This window comes from Corapipo altera, unplaced genomic scaffold, assembly GCF_003945725.1.
Source record: "Corapipo altera isolate COAL_440 unplaced genomic scaffold, ASM394572v1 0, whole genome shotgun sequence".
Taxonomy (NCBI): Eukaryota; Metazoa; Chordata; class Aves; order Passeriformes; family Pipridae; genus Corapipo; species Corapipo altera.
Genome location: NW_020884872.1, coordinates 40,568,442 through 40,586,413, shown reverse-complemented (window position 1 = coordinate 40,586,413; position 17,972 = coordinate 40,568,442). Strand labels below are relative to the sequence as shown.

General features: G+C 38.2%; 1 protein-coding gene across 9 annotated transcripts in view; it reads left to right on the top strand.

The window, feature by feature from the left end:
* Positions 1-17,972, top strand: part of MBNL2 (muscleblind like splicing regulator 2) — a 109,024-nt gene that overhangs the window by 22,104 nt on the left and 68,948 nt on the right. For 8 of the 9 annotated variants that reach the window (XM_027645166.1, XM_027645175.1, XM_027645148.1 and 5 more), the window contains exon 2: positions 15,495-16,329. The exons of the other annotated variant lie outside the window; for it this stretch is intronic. In XM_027645166.1, the coding sequence (XP_027500967.1) occupies positions 16,156-16,329 (174 nt within the window). In that variant the 5' untranslated portion in view covers positions 15,495-16,155. The remainder of the gene's footprint in view (positions 1-15,494; positions 16,330-17,972) is intronic. 9 annotated transcript variants of the gene reach the window in all.

The following is a 17,972-nucleotide window of genomic DNA, read 5'->3' as shown; positions in this document are numbered from 1 at the left end:
TGCTGCAGTCCTTATTGGCATGCTGAACATGCTCTGACAGCACGGCACGCCGCTGTCCTGGAGTTCTAGTGCTTGTGTTTAAAAACTTTTTTGCTTCATGTGTATTTTTTTACAATTCCGTTGCGTATTTTAGTTCCCCTCTGCTAACGCTGGGACAAGGTTGTTTTATAGCCCTAATTTTACGGAGGTTGTTGGGGGAGTGGGGGTGGAGCGTGGCTAAAAACCCCCAAGATTTTCGTTGCCACATTAGAGAAGACATGAAAAGCTTTGAAAGTTGACCCACTGATGTGTTTATAAAGCCAGTGCACTTTCTCTTCTCCCCCCCCCCCCCCCCCCCCCTCTTTTTTTTTTTAAAGACCTCATTTAATGCTCAGGACTTTGTGCAGTGAGGCCACTTTCAAAGGCTTTAGTATCCACAGTAGCAGCTCTTTGAAGTAGAGACGCCAGCAGGGAACAAACCATCAGCTTAATCTTTGCTGTAAAAGGTCCTAAGTGGTAAGAAGCCACAATATCCATCTCTAGGGGAGAAGCTGGAGAGCAATACTTGGAACTGAATCCATCACCCGGACCTTGCCTGTGGAGCTGGAAGTCTTTGGACACTTCCATGGGGCATTAGGGGTGCAGTCCCTTTCATCTCTCTGGTTTTCCACTCTTGTTCTGTCCCAGCTTCTTTCCCCAGTGTCTTGAAGAGGAGGACACAACCAAAAGGTGAGAGAATAAAGTCTGAGAATAAATGTGTTTCTGCAAGGGTTTGTTTGCCTTCCCAAGTTGGTAAATCATTCCTCTGGAATGCAGAGCAGGTGGCACAGTCGCTGGTGTTACCTGCCAGTCCTTGGGTGGCAGTGTGGCATATGTCCATCCAGTTAGGTCAGACTAGATGGCTTCGTGGTGGCCCCAGGAGATAAAGCAGTGCCTTCATGTTCTGAATATCATCATCTGGAGGTGCCTGTCTCCCTAATGGCATGAGGACGGTGAAGGAGATCATGCTTTTTGGTCACCAGTGATGCATTTAACTGCTCGAAGCTAGATAGGATGAGTGTGCCACCTGTGAAATCTGTTTGTTTGAAACAGGAGATGAAGGTGTTGAGTTTCTCACAGGAGGGCTTGATGATCAGCGTGTCCCTATGGACCTGTAGCCATCTTTGGTTGCAGAACTACACTGCTTTTAAGGAGCTGCCATCCTGAGGTGGAGAAGGCAGAAGGGTAAGCTGAGGACAGCAGTGTGTGCCTTGACTGGCACATGGCTCAAGTCACCAGGGGTGAGAGGCTTACTGAGGAGGGCTTTCCTTCTCGACCATAGTAGCCAGTGTTGATTCTGATGACTATTTAAATAATCTGATTTTTAAGCTGAAAAGTTATTTTTTAACTTGTTCACGTTTTTGACCTTCAGCACGTCACCTGCCATTTAACTTCACCCTCGTGCAGTTTGCTGTATGCAAAGATAGCTGTCTTTTGTGTGGCTTCCCCACTGGTAAAACACTGAGTGGCCCCCGCGTCCTAGTCAAAATCTAGTGGTCCTTGTCATCAGTCTGTATGAATTTCATATTCTTTCTGTTGTCAAAAGCATCACTGTTGCCTCTTTGTATATGTAAGCCTTTCCGTAGTGCTGATGGTGCTATTGCTGTTCTCTTACTCTTTTATCATTCCAGAGCTACATACTCCATGACTATACACAGTAGTGTAATTCTTTTCTGTTTTCCTTTGATAGTGCCAAATGTTTTGCTTGCTTTATATTCCATCAACTGCTGAGTATTTTGCAGAAGTCTTCATCAAATTGCCTGTAATGTCCATATGATCTTTCCTCTGTAGCAGTGTCTTGTTTGAACCTAGTGTTGTGTATATACTATTCGTTGCTCGTCTGTTTTTCCCCTCATCTGCATTATTTTTGCCTATCATTATATTACACTGATGTCATTTTACCATCCAGTGTGCTCATTATTATGAGATCCTTTTGTAACTCTTCCCAGTCGGCTTCTGGTATGACTTAGCAAAAATTTTATGTTAACTGCAAACTGTCTTATTGTTTATGGTTATGTTGCAAAGCAGAGAAGGTAAGCTGTTGGCAAACTTAATTATGAAATTACAGTAGATTATTAGAAGTAAAAACATATTTAATCTTGTGAGTTTGCTGGATTTGGGGGCTTTTGTAGAATTTTTTTACTCTGAACGTTTGCTCTGACTTCAGTCTTCATACTGTCTGCAAATGTTTAGCCCTTTTAGCTATCCTTTTAAAATAAATTTCTTTTAACATCCATAAGACCTAAGTCATTACACTAGCTGAGTTCCACAAAAATCATCAGGTTACAAAGAGGAGATGATTCATTTGTTTTTATTTTGCTTAATTTTGAGCTTTTAGAATTTGTGTTTCCTAGCTTTTCCTTACCATTGTCAGAGGAACTGTACTCCTTAATAAAAATTGACAGTTGCTAGTAAACACATTTGTAGGTGATAAGGTTTTACGAAATGCACTTGATGTTTTCAGGGTTCCAGTGAAATGGATAAGAGGTAGCTGTGCTGCAGTAGGGTTCTGTAGTGGGTCCTTAAACTTGAGGATTCTTGTCATATATAAGGTGGTTAGTGGTTTGGGGTTTTTTTCTTGGTTTTTGTTTTGGTTTGGGTTTGGTTTTTTTTTGTTGTTGTTATTTTGGTTTGTTTGTTTCTTTTTTCTTAAATAGAAATGAAATTAAAACAGACTTAGTAGTAATATTCTGCTTTGATATCTCATCCCTTGTGTCTCCAATCGCTGAAACAATACTTTTCACTTTACAGAAAGATAAATGTGATGATTTTCATCTTTGAATTGCTTCACTCGAAGGTAGAATGATTGCCCTGTAATAGGACTGATGAGCAAGTTTCTACTTTTCTGATTTAAAAATACTAAGATTTCTGATTTAAAAAGATTAAAATTTTTTGTTTGTGTGGCTGTATTGACTCCAGTGCTGCAGTTAAGAAATTTAGGTTACATTGTGCCTTGTGCATCAACAGGATTGTTCTGTGATTGTTTTCCTGATGGACCTTATTTGTTTGGTGAAGAAACCTGGGACCTTAATTGTGGATTTCCATTCAGCTTTATAGAACCATAATAATTAAATTTTAAAAAAACAAACTCACTCTTCATTATGTAAATTGAGTGAACTTTTTCTATAAGAAATCCTAAAAGCATAGAGCTAGAATACCACTGCATCTTTGTTGTCTCTCCCTTTTCTTTATTTTCAGGGAATAACAGTGCCTTTTTTTTTTTTTTTTTTTTTTTGGTAGCAGACAAGCAGTTCTGTTCAGTTGCTATAAAGTGGTACCATGGTTACTACTGTTTCAGGTGATGGGCAGAGGGATAAATGTGGAGAAGGGCCTCTCAAGTAGGTTTTCAGGATTTCTAGACTCTATGCGTTGTAATAAAGTGTGTATTTCTGTGAAAGCCAAATACTGGTAATGTAAACTTTGCAGCCCGTAAAGTTGCAGAGGATTACTGGAGGGCATACTTTTTTTTTTTGGGGGGGGGAGGGGTTAAAATTTATTTATTTATTTTGGTTTGGTTTTTATTTTCTGGTCTGTTGATTTTATGTCTCACCTGCTTTGTCCTGGAAATATTGTATGAAATGGAAAAAAGTCCTATCAAGTGTCAGGGGCCACAGTGTGTACATAGGCTGAAGGTTAGAAGATGCTAAATCTCTTATTTACAAGCTAAACAAATATTGCATTAAAATGAGGCACATTCAACTCACACATTTAAGTAATTTTTGAAAAGTTGTTTTTGGAATAAAAATATGTGTAAGCATAACAGCAGCAGTCCACTTCTTACGTTTATACATGGACAGTTTTTTGTCTCTGAGTAGTGTTGTTAATGTTACTTATTTGACCAAATCCAATTTTTTTTTTCCTTTTTTGCTATTTATTACTTTGTAACACAGCAAATTTGACATTGTCTTTAAATATAGTGTTGTATATTAAGGTGATATCTGTACGTTGTTAAAGGAAGCTCCTGAATTATGATTTAACACAGAAATTATGCAAGACAATACACATTGTAAAATGCAAAATAAAGTGTGGCTTTAAATATCCTTTTGTGACTAAGCTTGAACTACAACAAATGAATTAAGCCTTTGAAAAGGACAAAAATGTCAAGACTTATTTTAATCAGTCCAAATTTTCCACTGCAGTGTGAGCAGAAAGCTGTCTCTTGCCAAAAGCCAGTTGCTTGTGCTTGGTGTCAGACGAGTCTCCATTGCTTTGGAAGCGCTGGTGAATGCCAGGCTGTGCTTAGCAGTGCTGCTGTCCCCAGCAGAAAGAAATCTCTGCAGTTAGAGGTAAGCAGAGAGAGTAGAAAAAGGTCTGAAAAAGTGCTCTGTCAAAACATTTATGGGAAATGTGTTCAGTGTTCACTGCAAAAACATTGCAATTCATTGTGTCAAGGGATGAAAGAACTCGATTTTTCAACTTTCCTGTTGAAACACAATTTATGGTATATTCCTGAATAACTGTGTGCTTATCCATGATAACACTTAAGTTACAATAAAATGATTCAACCATATAAAAATAAAGTGTTGAGGTGGAATTCTTTCAATGTTGCTAAAATACTTCTACTTTCCCCCTCCAGTATTTTCACCTTTCAGTCAGAGAAGGCCTTGAGATGCTGAAATTTCCTTCAGGAAAAGTTTTCAACAACACCTGGTTGAGAGTAGGAAAGATTTTTTTCCTTACTGCTCTATTTTCACATTAAATACCTCAATTAAAATAGAGACTGTAATTTAAATATTGAGAAAATTTTTTATTTAAGGCAGGGACATGGCTGGGTCTGCGACATAGAAGTACTGGACTAACTCTGCCTAACCAGTTAGTATGGCTGCCTGAATCCATTCCCTTTTCAGATTATAAGCTAAGAGAAATTAAAAGGAATAGTCTGTATACTGAAGTTGCTTTTCAAAGATATTGGCAGGGTTTTTATTGTGGTTTGGTTTGGGTTTTTTTTCCCTTTCAGAAATATGAATGTAGTTCATGTCCCCCTTTAGTGTTGCAGACAACTGAACTATGCACATGTCAGAAAAATGATTATGAACTCATCCAATGTCCTTACTGTAGGCTAATAAACTTTCCGAGTTTGTGTCTTTGTAGCCTTTTTGTGTTTAAGCACTTTGTCTCCTTTTACTTAAAAATTAAAAAAAAGGGCTATTTTCTAAAATGAAACTGAGTTAAAAAGTAACTTTCTTCAAATGGCAGTGGCTGGTGAGCTTCTTGAACTGAGGGAGACATGTTACAAAAATCAGAACAACAGATCGATATGACCCATTTTTATTGGGTCAGTGCTTCTTAATTGGTGCTCAAGCAAAAAGGAAGGTCAGTAGCAGTACAGCACACCAAACCCAAAATTCATCATCCTAGAGATCAGAAAAAAAATGTTTGCTCTGGTAGAAGCATCTGCACACAGTTACTGTGCGCTCCTTCCAGTTGTAACTCCATTATTTGCCTCAGGATTAAATACAAGTATTCAAGACTTCCGGGAAAACAGAAGTTCACCAGAAGTTACAAGTAGTTGGAAAAAAGCTCTTCTTCGCTTCTCTGCCAGCAGTTGAAAAAAGAATTTTAGAGGAAATGCATTTGCTTTCTGAATTTGTGATAGCTATTTGACAACAAAATAGTGGTTCACTAAATGCAAATTTATTTTATTCCAGAGGGGATGAATTTGCATCACGTATTGTCAAATATAACACAAGTAGCCTCTGAAGTTTTAAATGTTGGGTTTGTTTGGATTCTGTGGTTTTTGTTGTCATTGGTGGTGGTGGTGTTTTGTGTTTTTGGGAGGAGTTTGCATACAAATAAATAGTATGAATTTTGGAAAAAAGGTCTCTTACTGTCATCTTCACTGTCATCTTAACTTGATTAAATATTTTATGTATTTGCCTTGGTGGACCAAAGATAATCAACCAGGAAGCCGTGTCTGTTTACAACACGAAAAGGCAACCTACCTTCAGAAGAGAGCAATGATCAGTTAAGTACTACCTTTTTTTCTTCAGGGCCATGCCAAAAACCCCATTACTGGTTTCTTCTTGACTGAAAAGAGTCTTTGAAGAAATGCCTTTTAGTGGGAGATTTCAGTTGCTGTTGTAGAAAATATTTGCACATTGAATGTTAGCCTAAAAACATTATTGAAAAAAATATAAAATTAAATTGGCTTTGAAGGTACTTGATAATTATCTGCTATTCTATAGGTGACTTTTAAGTTAGGTTGCTGTTCTTTCTTTTTAACTGCTGTAAGATATAAAGTATTCTGGCATAGGCGCTTAATCAGGCTTTGCAGTATGTCCCATGAGATATGTAAGAAGTAAAACACTTGCATATGTTCTGCTTCACAAGGATATCTTTAGTTTTGGAAGTAAATAAAACTGATGTTGTGTGTTGTGTGCATGCTACTAATGGAGTGAAAGGGGAATTGAATCCTTTCGATAAAATGGACTCTGATGAAGGCTTGCTTGGGCAACTCTGAGTGCTAAAGACACTATTGAGCTTTTTTCTTTGCCCTTCTGAAAGCACTTTGCTGTTGTGATGTGTTGGTCCTTCCGAAATGTGTTTGAGATAGTTGTTAAATGCTTTGGGTTTGGCAGAATGTAAGAGTGCATTCTGGGCTCCTTTGGGCATAGTCTGAGGTTTTCTTGCTTCTCCCTTATATCACTAAGGAAGCATTGTTTCTGGGAGTGTTCCTAGGTGATGCAGCTTGGGGTGCAGAAGAAGGGGTCTTGGTCTTTCTTCCTCTTGTGGTAGATTTCAAAAGTGCTTTTCTCCAAGCTCCACCTTTGCTGGAAGGAAAAGGAACATTCTCTCTTCTAGTTAATGCACTCAGAGGTAATGAAAAAGCAGTTACAACACAGGTTTTCTTAAGGGGTTTTGTAATCAGAAACCTTATTCCCCAGCTCCATTTATGGTTTTCAAATTTTTGTGAATCTCCAAAGAAGTCCTGAAATGTTTCCCTCCATATCTGCACTCCTCTCCTGAGAGTCTAGGCTTTTGTCAACAATTATGAGAACCAGTCAGCCTCCCTCTTGGTATCCTACTTGCCATGCACATGATAAAGGACATTTCTTACAGAGCAGCATTTAAAAAAGGGATTGGGCAAATCCATGGAAGAAAAATCCAGTGAGACCTATTAAATACAAAGACATCAGTTACAGGTTCCTGGGAGAAAATTCATGGAAATTATCACACTTTACCTGCCTTAGTTCTGTACTCTGTGAATATCTGGTGTCGACCATAGTTGCAGACTGAGTTTTGGGCAAGATGGACTTTTTGGCTGACCTGCTCAGGTCATCCTTGCGCATTTTGTTATCCTGTTCTTAGGTAAAATGCAAATGGAGAAAAGGACACAGAAATGCAGGTATTTTATCTCAGAACAGTGATGCTGCTTAGATTCCATGCAGGGAATCTGTTCAGCAGAATGGATTTAGCACTTGAGGCAGTCGGAGTTAATAGCATTAGGTAGTGCTCTTGCTGCCCTCGCCTCAGGAGCTTGGTTTGGATGTGCCATGCAACTTCCTAGAGCTGAGTAATTTATTGGAGTATATTATTAATAATACTGTTGGCAGTCTTAAAACACATGCAGCTTGTGATTTCAATATGTCTTAATTTACATGGAGTCCTTGGTTTATTCAAACTTATCCTTATCTTTCAGTGCAAAAGAGATGCTGCTTGTCACATAAACAAATACTTCAGCAAGAGTTCTGCCTTCTTGGCTTAGTGCAAAACTGGAGTAGAGAAAATAGAAAATTGACAACAGTCTGAGTTCTTTTAAATTGTGCTCCTGTGTAACATCATGTTATCGGTCCTTTGGCAGGTGAGAACAGTCATTTGATCATGTGTTCCCTCTATGTCGGTCTATAAAAATTTCACAGTACATAAGCACACTTTTCTATAAATATTTTATAGTCCTAAAAAAAGTAAATACAATGCATGTCTGCAGCTGGGTGTGGGTAGAAGCTCTTAATGGACTGGGGTACCCTTTCCTGGGGAATTGGGTTTGATTAATAGCTATTATGTGCTGCACTCTGCCAAAAGCAAAACATTTGTGTCCACAAGAGGCCAAGTGATAACGTCATTGCTGCCGGGGATGATTAACTCTGCTTGCCGAGGCACAGAAACAGAAATTGCTTTTGCCCTTTTGTCAAGGTGGGAACAGAATTCTGTTTATGAAATTCATACACCTAGAGGATAAAATCAGGGTAATTTGAACTTAAAAACAGAAAGTTCTTAAGTTACAGATTGTAAAAGAAGGTACAAACCAAGAGAGGAGGAGAAGGTAAAGTGGAATAGGATGAAGATCATTGTAAAAAGAAAAAAAAAAGAAGTTTGCTAGAAGAAGAAAAACTGTTTTCTGCAATTGCATTTTAACAGAAGCATAATAAGCATTAGTTTTTTCATCATGACTTTGAAGCACTTTGATGTTAGAAAATACTCTTGTGGGCTCCAGTCATCTACAGACCTAAAGTTCAGCAGAAATATTTCATGGTCCATTAGCAAAGTAGTATAGTGGGTTGCTGAAAAGGTCCCGGGCTGTGTCTGTTGTTTCACAGTCACCTTCCTCTTCACCTGCTTCCCCAGGGACAAAGGACATTAGTGTTATTATATTGTAAATCCAGCTTCAAAGTGAACCGACAGGTTTTAACAAGAAGCTCATTGCCATACTGTAAATAGCGTGGGACATACTAAAAAGCCTGAACATGGTACATTAGTGATCTCGACAAGGAAAATATGGCTCATTTAGCAAAACTGATTTGAAGGTCATGCTCAGTTTAAATAAAACAGACTGGTGTTTTCTAGTCTGTCCCTGGACTTCTGTCAGCTTAACTAAGGTAGTTAGGATCGTCTGTGAGTAACGTATATATTTGAATCACAGCTCGCAAGCATTCATCTCTGGTTGTATAACAGGCAAAGAGAGATGTTGCAATAGTTAATCTCCAGGTCAAGCAAATAAAATAAATAATGGTTCTTTTGTAAGTCAGGACACTTTTGACTTCAGCTGGGTTCAGGTTGAATTAATACATGAACCAGGATTAGAATTTTAGTATTTTTGGCTCCTAGCCATCTGATCAAACCAGTGGGCTGCTTTTCTCTGATAGGGCAGTTCTAGCTTCTTCCTTGTTTGAGTAATGCTAGTTTGCTTGATGCCAGATGGAAGCTGCTTAACATCTTAAAGTGGAAAAACCTCTGAAAGTGATTAAAGAAACGTTCATAAGTTTCATTTGAAATTTATAGAAGAAAGTACATTCATCATGCTCTACTATAGTTGAATGTTTTTTCTTACAAATGTTATGGTGACAGAAAGTTTTTCCATTCATATTTGCCTTAAAAGAATGGATGATGCTTCATGGAAATCTCTCTTGTTTCTTGAATTTAGGAAATATTATTTTTTGTGACTTCACAACAGTTCGGAGAAGACCCAGAAGCCTGATTCTGATTTTAGTGCTGTCTTTTTACAGAACTATGCAAAGACACTACTATACTCTACTGTACATTGTCCAGTCTTACTAGATAGCTGTTATTAGGGTACATATAAAAATATGAATATTAGAAATTGGTTTAAAGAGAAGAACACAAAGCTGATGTAATAATTGTACTCACTGATAAATGGTACCTCTGTGCTATTGCATCACTTCTGGTCCTGTTTCCTATTCTGGAAAGCTGATGGAATGAGAAAAGGCTATCCACCACACAAAAATCTCTTGCATGTTCTTTCTTTAAGTTGTAATTTATTTAATGATTAACAAGCATGCCAGCTGTCACATTTATCTGTAAAATTACTTTCTTTCTTATTTTATTTATGTTAGCATATTTTGATGCAAGATCCTCTCTGTATTGGCTAGTGGGGCATAGTGAGGCTTAAATTAGCATATGATGCCTGAGAGCCAGCCCTGCTTTCCAGTTACAGGGAACATGTCCCATGGAATACAGCATTCTAATTAAAGGAGCTTGCAAAGCAGAGTCAGACCAACCACAGGGAGGGTGTCCTGTCATGCCTTCTCTGCTCTTTACTCCTTCAGGTGTGGGGCATGAGCAAGTGGCCATGTCTCTGTTGAGCTGGCTATCACATGTGATGCAGGGTGCTTTATGCTGCTGTATTGGCTTTATTCTGCACCTGATGAGGCAGATCATAATGGATCCAGCTTTAGCCTGGGATTAAACTTGCTTTTCTCTGCAGGGAGTCTGAGGGAGGGCAAGAGAAAACTGCATAGTAAAGTCAAGGAGATGGCAGGTAGTTGGAATTTAAAGCAACAGTGGAGTGTGCTCATGGGGTTGTGGCTGTCCTTTGGTGTGCAGCTTCTCTTCTGTTTGAAGGCTATTTAAATAGCTTTAAATTGGAATCTAAAGTTTTGAATGCTATTTAAAGCACAAACAACGGGGAGAAAAAGACATTTAGGAGTGTAAAAATGAGGTTTAGTTGAAAAACTGAAGCAAAGTCCCAGCATCTTTTAGATTAAAGCACGTGCCAGTGTCTCCTAAATATATGGCTGTGTCCTGAGTGCTTTGAAAGTGGAATCCACTGTGCAGCTGCAAACGCAAGGTATGACTTAGTGGGATTTGAATGCCTTTTCCTTGCCTTGAGAGTGGGGGGTTAGTAAATGTCAGTCTTCAAATATCTGTATCTTAACTTGATCTGGTTATAGAAGGACTCCTACACGTTAAACTTATGCAAAGAATCTTTCCATTGTGTTTTGTCTATAAGCATAGTGAAATGCAAAGCAAGTTTCCTTGGCAAGTATGGTCAATCACTGAAGAAACAACAGCTTTTTGAAGGAACACAATGCTTGTCAGTAGTCTGAAGATGCGCCTGGAGGAAGAGGCACATTGGTTAATCCTTGGTTTTGGATGTCCTAGGGCATCTGGAGGTGGTTGTGTTTTGGCCCACATCACCTGATGCAGGAAAAAAATCACTGATTCAAAACTAGTAAGTCCAAGCTGAAGGGAGTGGCTAAATTGAAGGTGTTGTTTCTTATGGATCGGTTTATATCCTGAACAAAAAGGGACATCATGAGAATCTGAGTTAAGGTACTATATGGTTAAGATGTTGCTGGTTCATGAACTTACATTGTGCAGCATGAAAGTAGTAATGCTTATGGCTAACCCTATCTGAGGGTAGAGAGCCTGTTTTCTGCTGCTTGCAGCTTCCAGCCAGACCTTAAAATTTTGACATGGAATCCTGGTGCATGGTGTCTGCTGAAGGGTGATTTGGGCAGCAATCTGTCAGGTTTCTGCCTTGCTAGTGACACAAAGAACATGGAACACTTTGCTTCCACAACATAGTGAGTTTTTGTGGGTTTTGGTTGGTTTTGTTTGTTTGTTTGTTTGTTTTTTCCTCTTTATTTCCTTATTTTTAAAACAGAGCATTGTAAATGATCAAACTTGTAAAGCTAAGTCTATTTAGCACACCTCTTCTGGCTTGCTTGGAAAGAAGAGTTTATATACTTCAAACTGTATAGTCCGTCTTAGGTATAACTGAGGATTTTCTAACTTTCTAATTCTTGAGTTTCTGGTGTATTTATAAAAGAAATACATGGATCATGTTGACAAAATTTGACAGTAGGAGCAACAAATTGAGCCCCAGTGTTGGCACCTCTTACGAAGATTTTAATGTGATGAATAATAATACAGAGTGCTTAAATCTCAAAAAGTGTGAAACTTAACACCTTTTGAGTTAACTTAGTGGTTCCGCTAGATATCTGTGGTAGGACCACGTAGAGGACTCTGCTCTTTGACTGGAAGTCATCACCTGCAGAGCTGACTTTTTGAAGATGAGATCTTTACTCATTACTACATGTTATCTACTGAAGCATGAATAAAACATGTCCAGGAAGTCTCAGCTTCTCCATTAGGCAGATACTACATAATCCATTGCCACGTACCCTATCTGATAAGTAAAACTGCTGTACCGGAGCACCCCATATGTTGTAGATAGCAAGAGCTCCTATTTTCCAGCTGAGAGATTCAGCTGGTTTGTAATAGAGCAGGGCTTTGTGCTCATTTGCAATTCTTAAAGATGCCGGCTGCCTCATGTTCCTCAGAACGAGAACTTTTTCTAGGGGCTCCTTGTGTCTGTGTGCTTTGTCTAGTTTAATAATTTAAAGGATTTTTTTTAAACTGTCTACGCCTTTTTATAACTTTCTATGCCTTGCTAGCTTTCCGCAAAAGGGAAGTAATGCTTATCTGAAAAGAGGGATCTAAAGCTAAATAGTTTTTACAAATACATGTCCATGAATTTATTTAATTTAGCATACAAAAAACTGCATTCATAAGTGTGTATTCTGGAGCAGTTCCATTAATCCAGATGTGTGAGAGACTGAAAAGAAACAGTAATAGTTGTAAAAAAACCCAAACAATATTTCTTCTTTTATACTTATGTTGAGTACTTTCTTCAGCTTCAGTAAGAACGTTTTGTATCTCAGTTGTCAGTGTGTCAGTTTTGCTAGTTTGTTTAGCTCCAGGGCTTGAGTTGGGATGTTAATGATAGTAGCAACAGAACAACTAAACAAACCCCCCAAACAAACAAGAGAGCAAACCATCTGCCTGGATAGGGAGCGGTGTTGGTACCGAGGGCTCTAGGCTGGTGAAGTTCCATTGGTTTTGGCAGGCCTGCTAACTTTGGCTGATATGTCGGGACATAAATAGAAACAGTGGAAGTAAGAGCAGAGTTTGCATTTGCTGGAGACCCTGGTGTTCACCAGGGTGGGTGGGTTTTGCAACAGGATGAGCTTTGATCTTAGTAATGGCCTGTGACCATTTTATTGAGGATTATTATTATTGTATTTTCTTATGTACATCTCATTTTAGTTCCCCTCGTTTACTTCCCTGTTTACCCAAACTACTGGATTTTTCCTGTAGCCACAATCTCTTCTGCTTTCCTTTTGAAATTCCTTCTTGCTCTGCTCTCCCCCAGTGTTCACATCTTTCCTCCATCTTTCTTCTATACCCATTTTCTTTTTTACTCATTTCCTATGAAATCTCTCCCTTTCTTTCTCTTCCAGCTATTTCCTTTTCCTACCTTCCTCTCCCATTTTTTTCCTTTTCTTGAGTGCTTTCCTCATATGTTGAATTTTACTTTCCTTGGCTCCTTCCATAATTTTATTCCCCAAACGTCTTTTTTCTCCCTTCTCCTTGTTTTGCTTCCCTCATGTTCAAGCTTTCAAGGTGTCATATCTTCCTTCGCCCTCCTGGTGCAGGTGATGGGCAGAGGAGGTATGACAGCTGCTTAGGATGTGGTCAAGAACCCGTAGGTCATGTGAATGATAGGGATGAAGCACTCCAAATTATTCTAATCTGATCGTTTTTGCACTTGCCTCCTGCTGAAGGCATGGCTTTCTTCAGAAGGGCCTCAGTTCTGGCACCAGTAGAAACTCCTGAAGGACTTGATGACTCTTGAGAAATCAGATAGTGCTGTTATGTTTGACAAGAAGTGGATTTTTGAGACGACCTTTTTGTACTTCCTTTTCTTTAGAAGATCTTAATATAGCAAGAAGATAAGAAATAGGATGACGCTGTATTTCACTTTTCTACCTTCCACCCTCAAATGCTTTTTGGTATGAATTCTTGCTGCAGTCTCATGAATCTCCTATGTGATCCTGCTGTGCACATTTTTTTAACCATGCCTACTGCAATTTCTATATTGTGTGCTATTTGCTTTGCTACCGTGTGCAATGTCTGGTTTTTTTCAGTCTTAACACCTACTACTTGAGAAACAACTTTGTCAATTTTAGTGGTATGCAGCCCTGCAGTGTATTACTACTTGTGACTTTCAGCAGTGTGCTGTATAACATTTACCCTTCTTCCAAACTTTCAGTCTATCTCCTGCATCTGTTACTGAAAACCATTACTGACATTTCTGAATTGGAATGTGTGGCTCCAGGGAGAGTATTTTCTCTTTTACATTTAGCCAGCTAAATCATCAGCCCATCAAGCTATCAGCTCAACAAGCTCTTGTGGAGAGGCTCTCTTTGGTTTTCCTCCTCTCTTTCCTTTTCATCAGTTAGAAGTATTTTCTCACCTCTTTCTATGCTTTCAGCTTAATCTCACTCTTCATTGATGCTGTTGCACAACACTGATGGAATATTTAATTTGAGGAATTTTTAATTCATGTACTGTATGATAATTGCATAGAATTATTTAAAATTGTACTAATTCTCTTACACCTCGTTATTCTTTATGATTGGGTGAAGCTAGCTGAGTGTCATCCAGATCCATCTTATTGCACATTGGACTTGAAACTGAATTTTTGAGCAATTAGCATTGCATTTCCTTTATTCATGCTAGCAGTAGCAAGTTTTGGTGTAAGTATTGGTTACATAGTAAAACCCTTTCTGGTAGCATTGGTAAATAATAGAAAAACCTTTTTATGTTAAGACCTAAAAGTCAGAACTGGGATCTGATCCTGAAACTGTATGTGAGTAATTCTTACTCACACTACTAGCAATACTGACTTCAATTAAGACAGATGAATTGTTCTGGCACGGAAAAGCTGACAGTGTTTTTAGAGCTATTTTTATTGATTCATTTTAAAATCTCTCTTATTCCAGTCTGTCCCCCTTTCTTTTTTCTTGCTCAAAAATAATCTATCAACTGTTTCTGGCTGGTATCTGCAAAGTAGAAGTTGTGTTTCTTTGAAGCTGAATAGAAGGAAACACCATGTCCATGGCTTCACTGTCTGCGTATAAAATAGTTAGTGATTAAAAATATTTATAATATCTAACTCTTTGATTTTCAGATCTCTTTATCTATGAAATACCCAAATAGCTTAAGTGCCATATTTAAGTCTTGAGTTTTGATGCTGAATGATGTATCTGTAAAGCTACACGAAAGTAAATTAAAGGAATATTTAGATAAAGACTGCTTCATGTTAGAAAGGTCTCATTAGAGGATGATGACTTAGTGTTGAGCCTTTTCATCAAGCCTTTATGAAACAGCCTCTAGGTTAACGGGGAAGCTAACTCTATTGTCTGAATATGGAAGTTTTTTTTCCCTGTGATTTTTGAATGACAGGTTTTTGTTTTGTTTTTTTCCCTTGAGGAATAGAGGGAGAGACAAAAAAATCTGAACAGAATGCTAGTATCCTCATTTCTAAGGAAGAACGAATAATGAGTAACAACTTATAATGTAGTAACACAATCTAAAGGGCCAAGTGATAAATTCATGGAAACAGGTTCTTGTATATTGTTTTGGAGACTAAACACTTTAGATTGAATTGTTTCACAACCAGCGTGCCTAATTATTGTATCTGCCACATTCATCTATTTAAATCATTCCTAACTTTTGGATTCCTGCCTAGAATACTACTGCAGTACATGTTTCAACTGGTTATTCTCTAGTCTCGTGTAACTTCATGAAGGAGGATGATTTTTTTTTTCCCAAAGAAATACAAGTGAGCATTGGCTGTATGTTTATAATCTGATAAAAAGGGACGATAGGTTTCGTAATGTTCATTTGAATGAGTTGCACGTGAACTGATGCTGTATTTGTTTTGTCAGGTCAGTGACTTAAAAAGTGCCTTTGCCAAGTCACTTTTATGAGCGAGGACTGCTACGCCCGTGTTCTCAAAATCCTGTCTTTGCCAGCCAGACATTGCCTTCACCTTACACGTGGTGGAAGATACCTCAGCTGTCTCCATTTGCCAATTAGTTGATGGGAAACTGAAAGCAGAAAAAGAAGAATTATTATTATTCCTGGGACATGAACAAATGACTGCATTGCTCTTCTCGTGCAATCAATACTGGCAAGCAACCGTCAGAGAACTGCTATTCTATCAAGGAGTTGCCGTTGCATTGATGGACCTTGGCTTAAAACTGGTACATCCGTGATTACAATCAACAAACCCACGTGTTTTACAGATAGAAATGCAACTGAGCATGCATTTGCCCAGCCAAAAGTCTACAAGTGGGACTTAATGATTGATGAGTGACTGCTTGCTGATAAACTTTCTCTGCTTATTCTGCTTTGTGTGTGTTGGACATCATTAATCGTTCCCCACTGTTTTGTTTTGCATTTTTTAAACTTTCTTTTCAACTGGAATTGAAGTGGGTTTTTTTTCTGATTTTTTTTTTTCCCCCCTCTCTCCTTCATTTGTTTTGGAAATTTCTTCGGCATAATTCACTTGACAGCAACTTTCAAGTTCAAAATCAACTTTCCATCATGGCTTTGAATGTTACTCCAGTAAGAGATACAAAATGGCTGACATTAGAAGTGTGCAGGCAGTTTCAGAGGGGAACTTGTTCACGCTCTGATGAAGAATGCAAATTTGCACACCCCCCTAAAAGTTGCCAGGTTGAAAATGGAAGAGTTATTGCCTGCTTTGATTCCTTAAAGGTAAGGAAAAGAAACTGCATGTGTAGTAAAAATGCTGCTACATCGTACTGAATGTAAAATGTGAAATGATGAGTTACAACTAAACCAGGTTAATCAGAAAGTGGTTTGTTCTTGGTAAGATATATATTAAAACAAATGTTGTTTGTCATAATGTTTGTTTATTTAAGTTTTTAAGATTTCTTTCTAAGGATTTCTTTTTTCAAGTGTCACTGTGTTGTTTACAGAAATTGCATATGACTGTGGAATACAGGATTGCTTCCAGCTGGTAGGACTATTGTATTCTCCTGAGTACGTTTTATGGATTATAATTGTTTCACAGCAAATGAAAATACACAGTGGCACAGTACTAGGCCATTCCCAGAGTCCTAATGAAACAAATAATATTTAAAGAGTGCAGATTCTTTCATTTAGATCAACAGAAATAAGAAAAGTCTATTACTTCAATTTTGACACAACTGATTGTTTACCCTTGGTTTTGGAGACCCAGATAAATTAATAGCATTGGTGATTACATGTATGGGTAGTGCAGATAGGAGCATAAGTTTAGAACAGAGTGAAGGGATTCTCTACTTTGGAGGATATTTAGCAATTATGTTGTTAGGTCATCAGCTTCTTCTGATTTCCTAATAACATGAGGCACATTTTGGAAAACTGTTTTAAAGATTCTGTGAAAATACTTCATGTACTGCATAAAAGAAGATTAATGACCCCATGGGATTTGAGGAGTACACAGTGTTTTTGATGATGATACATTTGTGTTCTTGTGTCAACAGAAAGAGAAAGCTTATTTCATATAAATAATTAAAGGGCAGAATTGAGCATTACAGATTTTATTTTGAAAGTTTTATTTGTGGCTTTATCTTCTGGGCATGGGAGAATGTCTTGGCTTGCTTTTTAAATTTAGCTCTGAGGATCAAAATTTCAGTTAATAAGAACTCTCTTACTGTGAAAACATCATTGTGAAAGAGAAGAAAATTCAGGGTTGTTTATTTTCATTATAACTATTTTTTTAACGCAGTGCAAGATACTGTGCTAGATATCTTCCTTCTGCTTTTTCTCATTTCTTCTCTTCTTTTGAAGATTTAGAAGAAAGTATCTCAGGGGAAATGTTTGTGAGGGGGCTATGTTCTGTATGTCCTGTAAGCCAGAAGAGCACCTTTGCAGTCATGGTAGTATGTCATCGAGTGCTATTAATGACCTTAATCCGTGGATTACTGCCGATAAACTGTAGCAGCTTCTTTGTAGATGTTCTCATATATTAGTTGTCTGCCAGTGGGATAATTTTTTTTTTTAAACAGGCAGACTAGTGTCTGCAGCAAGTGGGCAATACTCCACTTTTACAAAAAATAAGCAGGTCAGTAGAAGGTTTTTTTGTGTACTATTTTTATCTATTATAAAGACTGAGTGATGGGTTGGGAGGCTGGACACAGGTAGCAGGGCTCGATTATCCCTGGACTGGCAGGAAGGTGGATCTGCTGCCACTGCATCATCCTGGTTGAAGCAGTGATGCACCTGTCCTTGATGCCCAAGGACAGCATTGCTGTCCCTGGTAGCACTGACACTCACAGTGGAAGTGCCAGCTATTAAGCTGGAGACTTTTGTTCAGGGAGGGTTATTGCCTGCAAATAAAAACTGGAGTCACA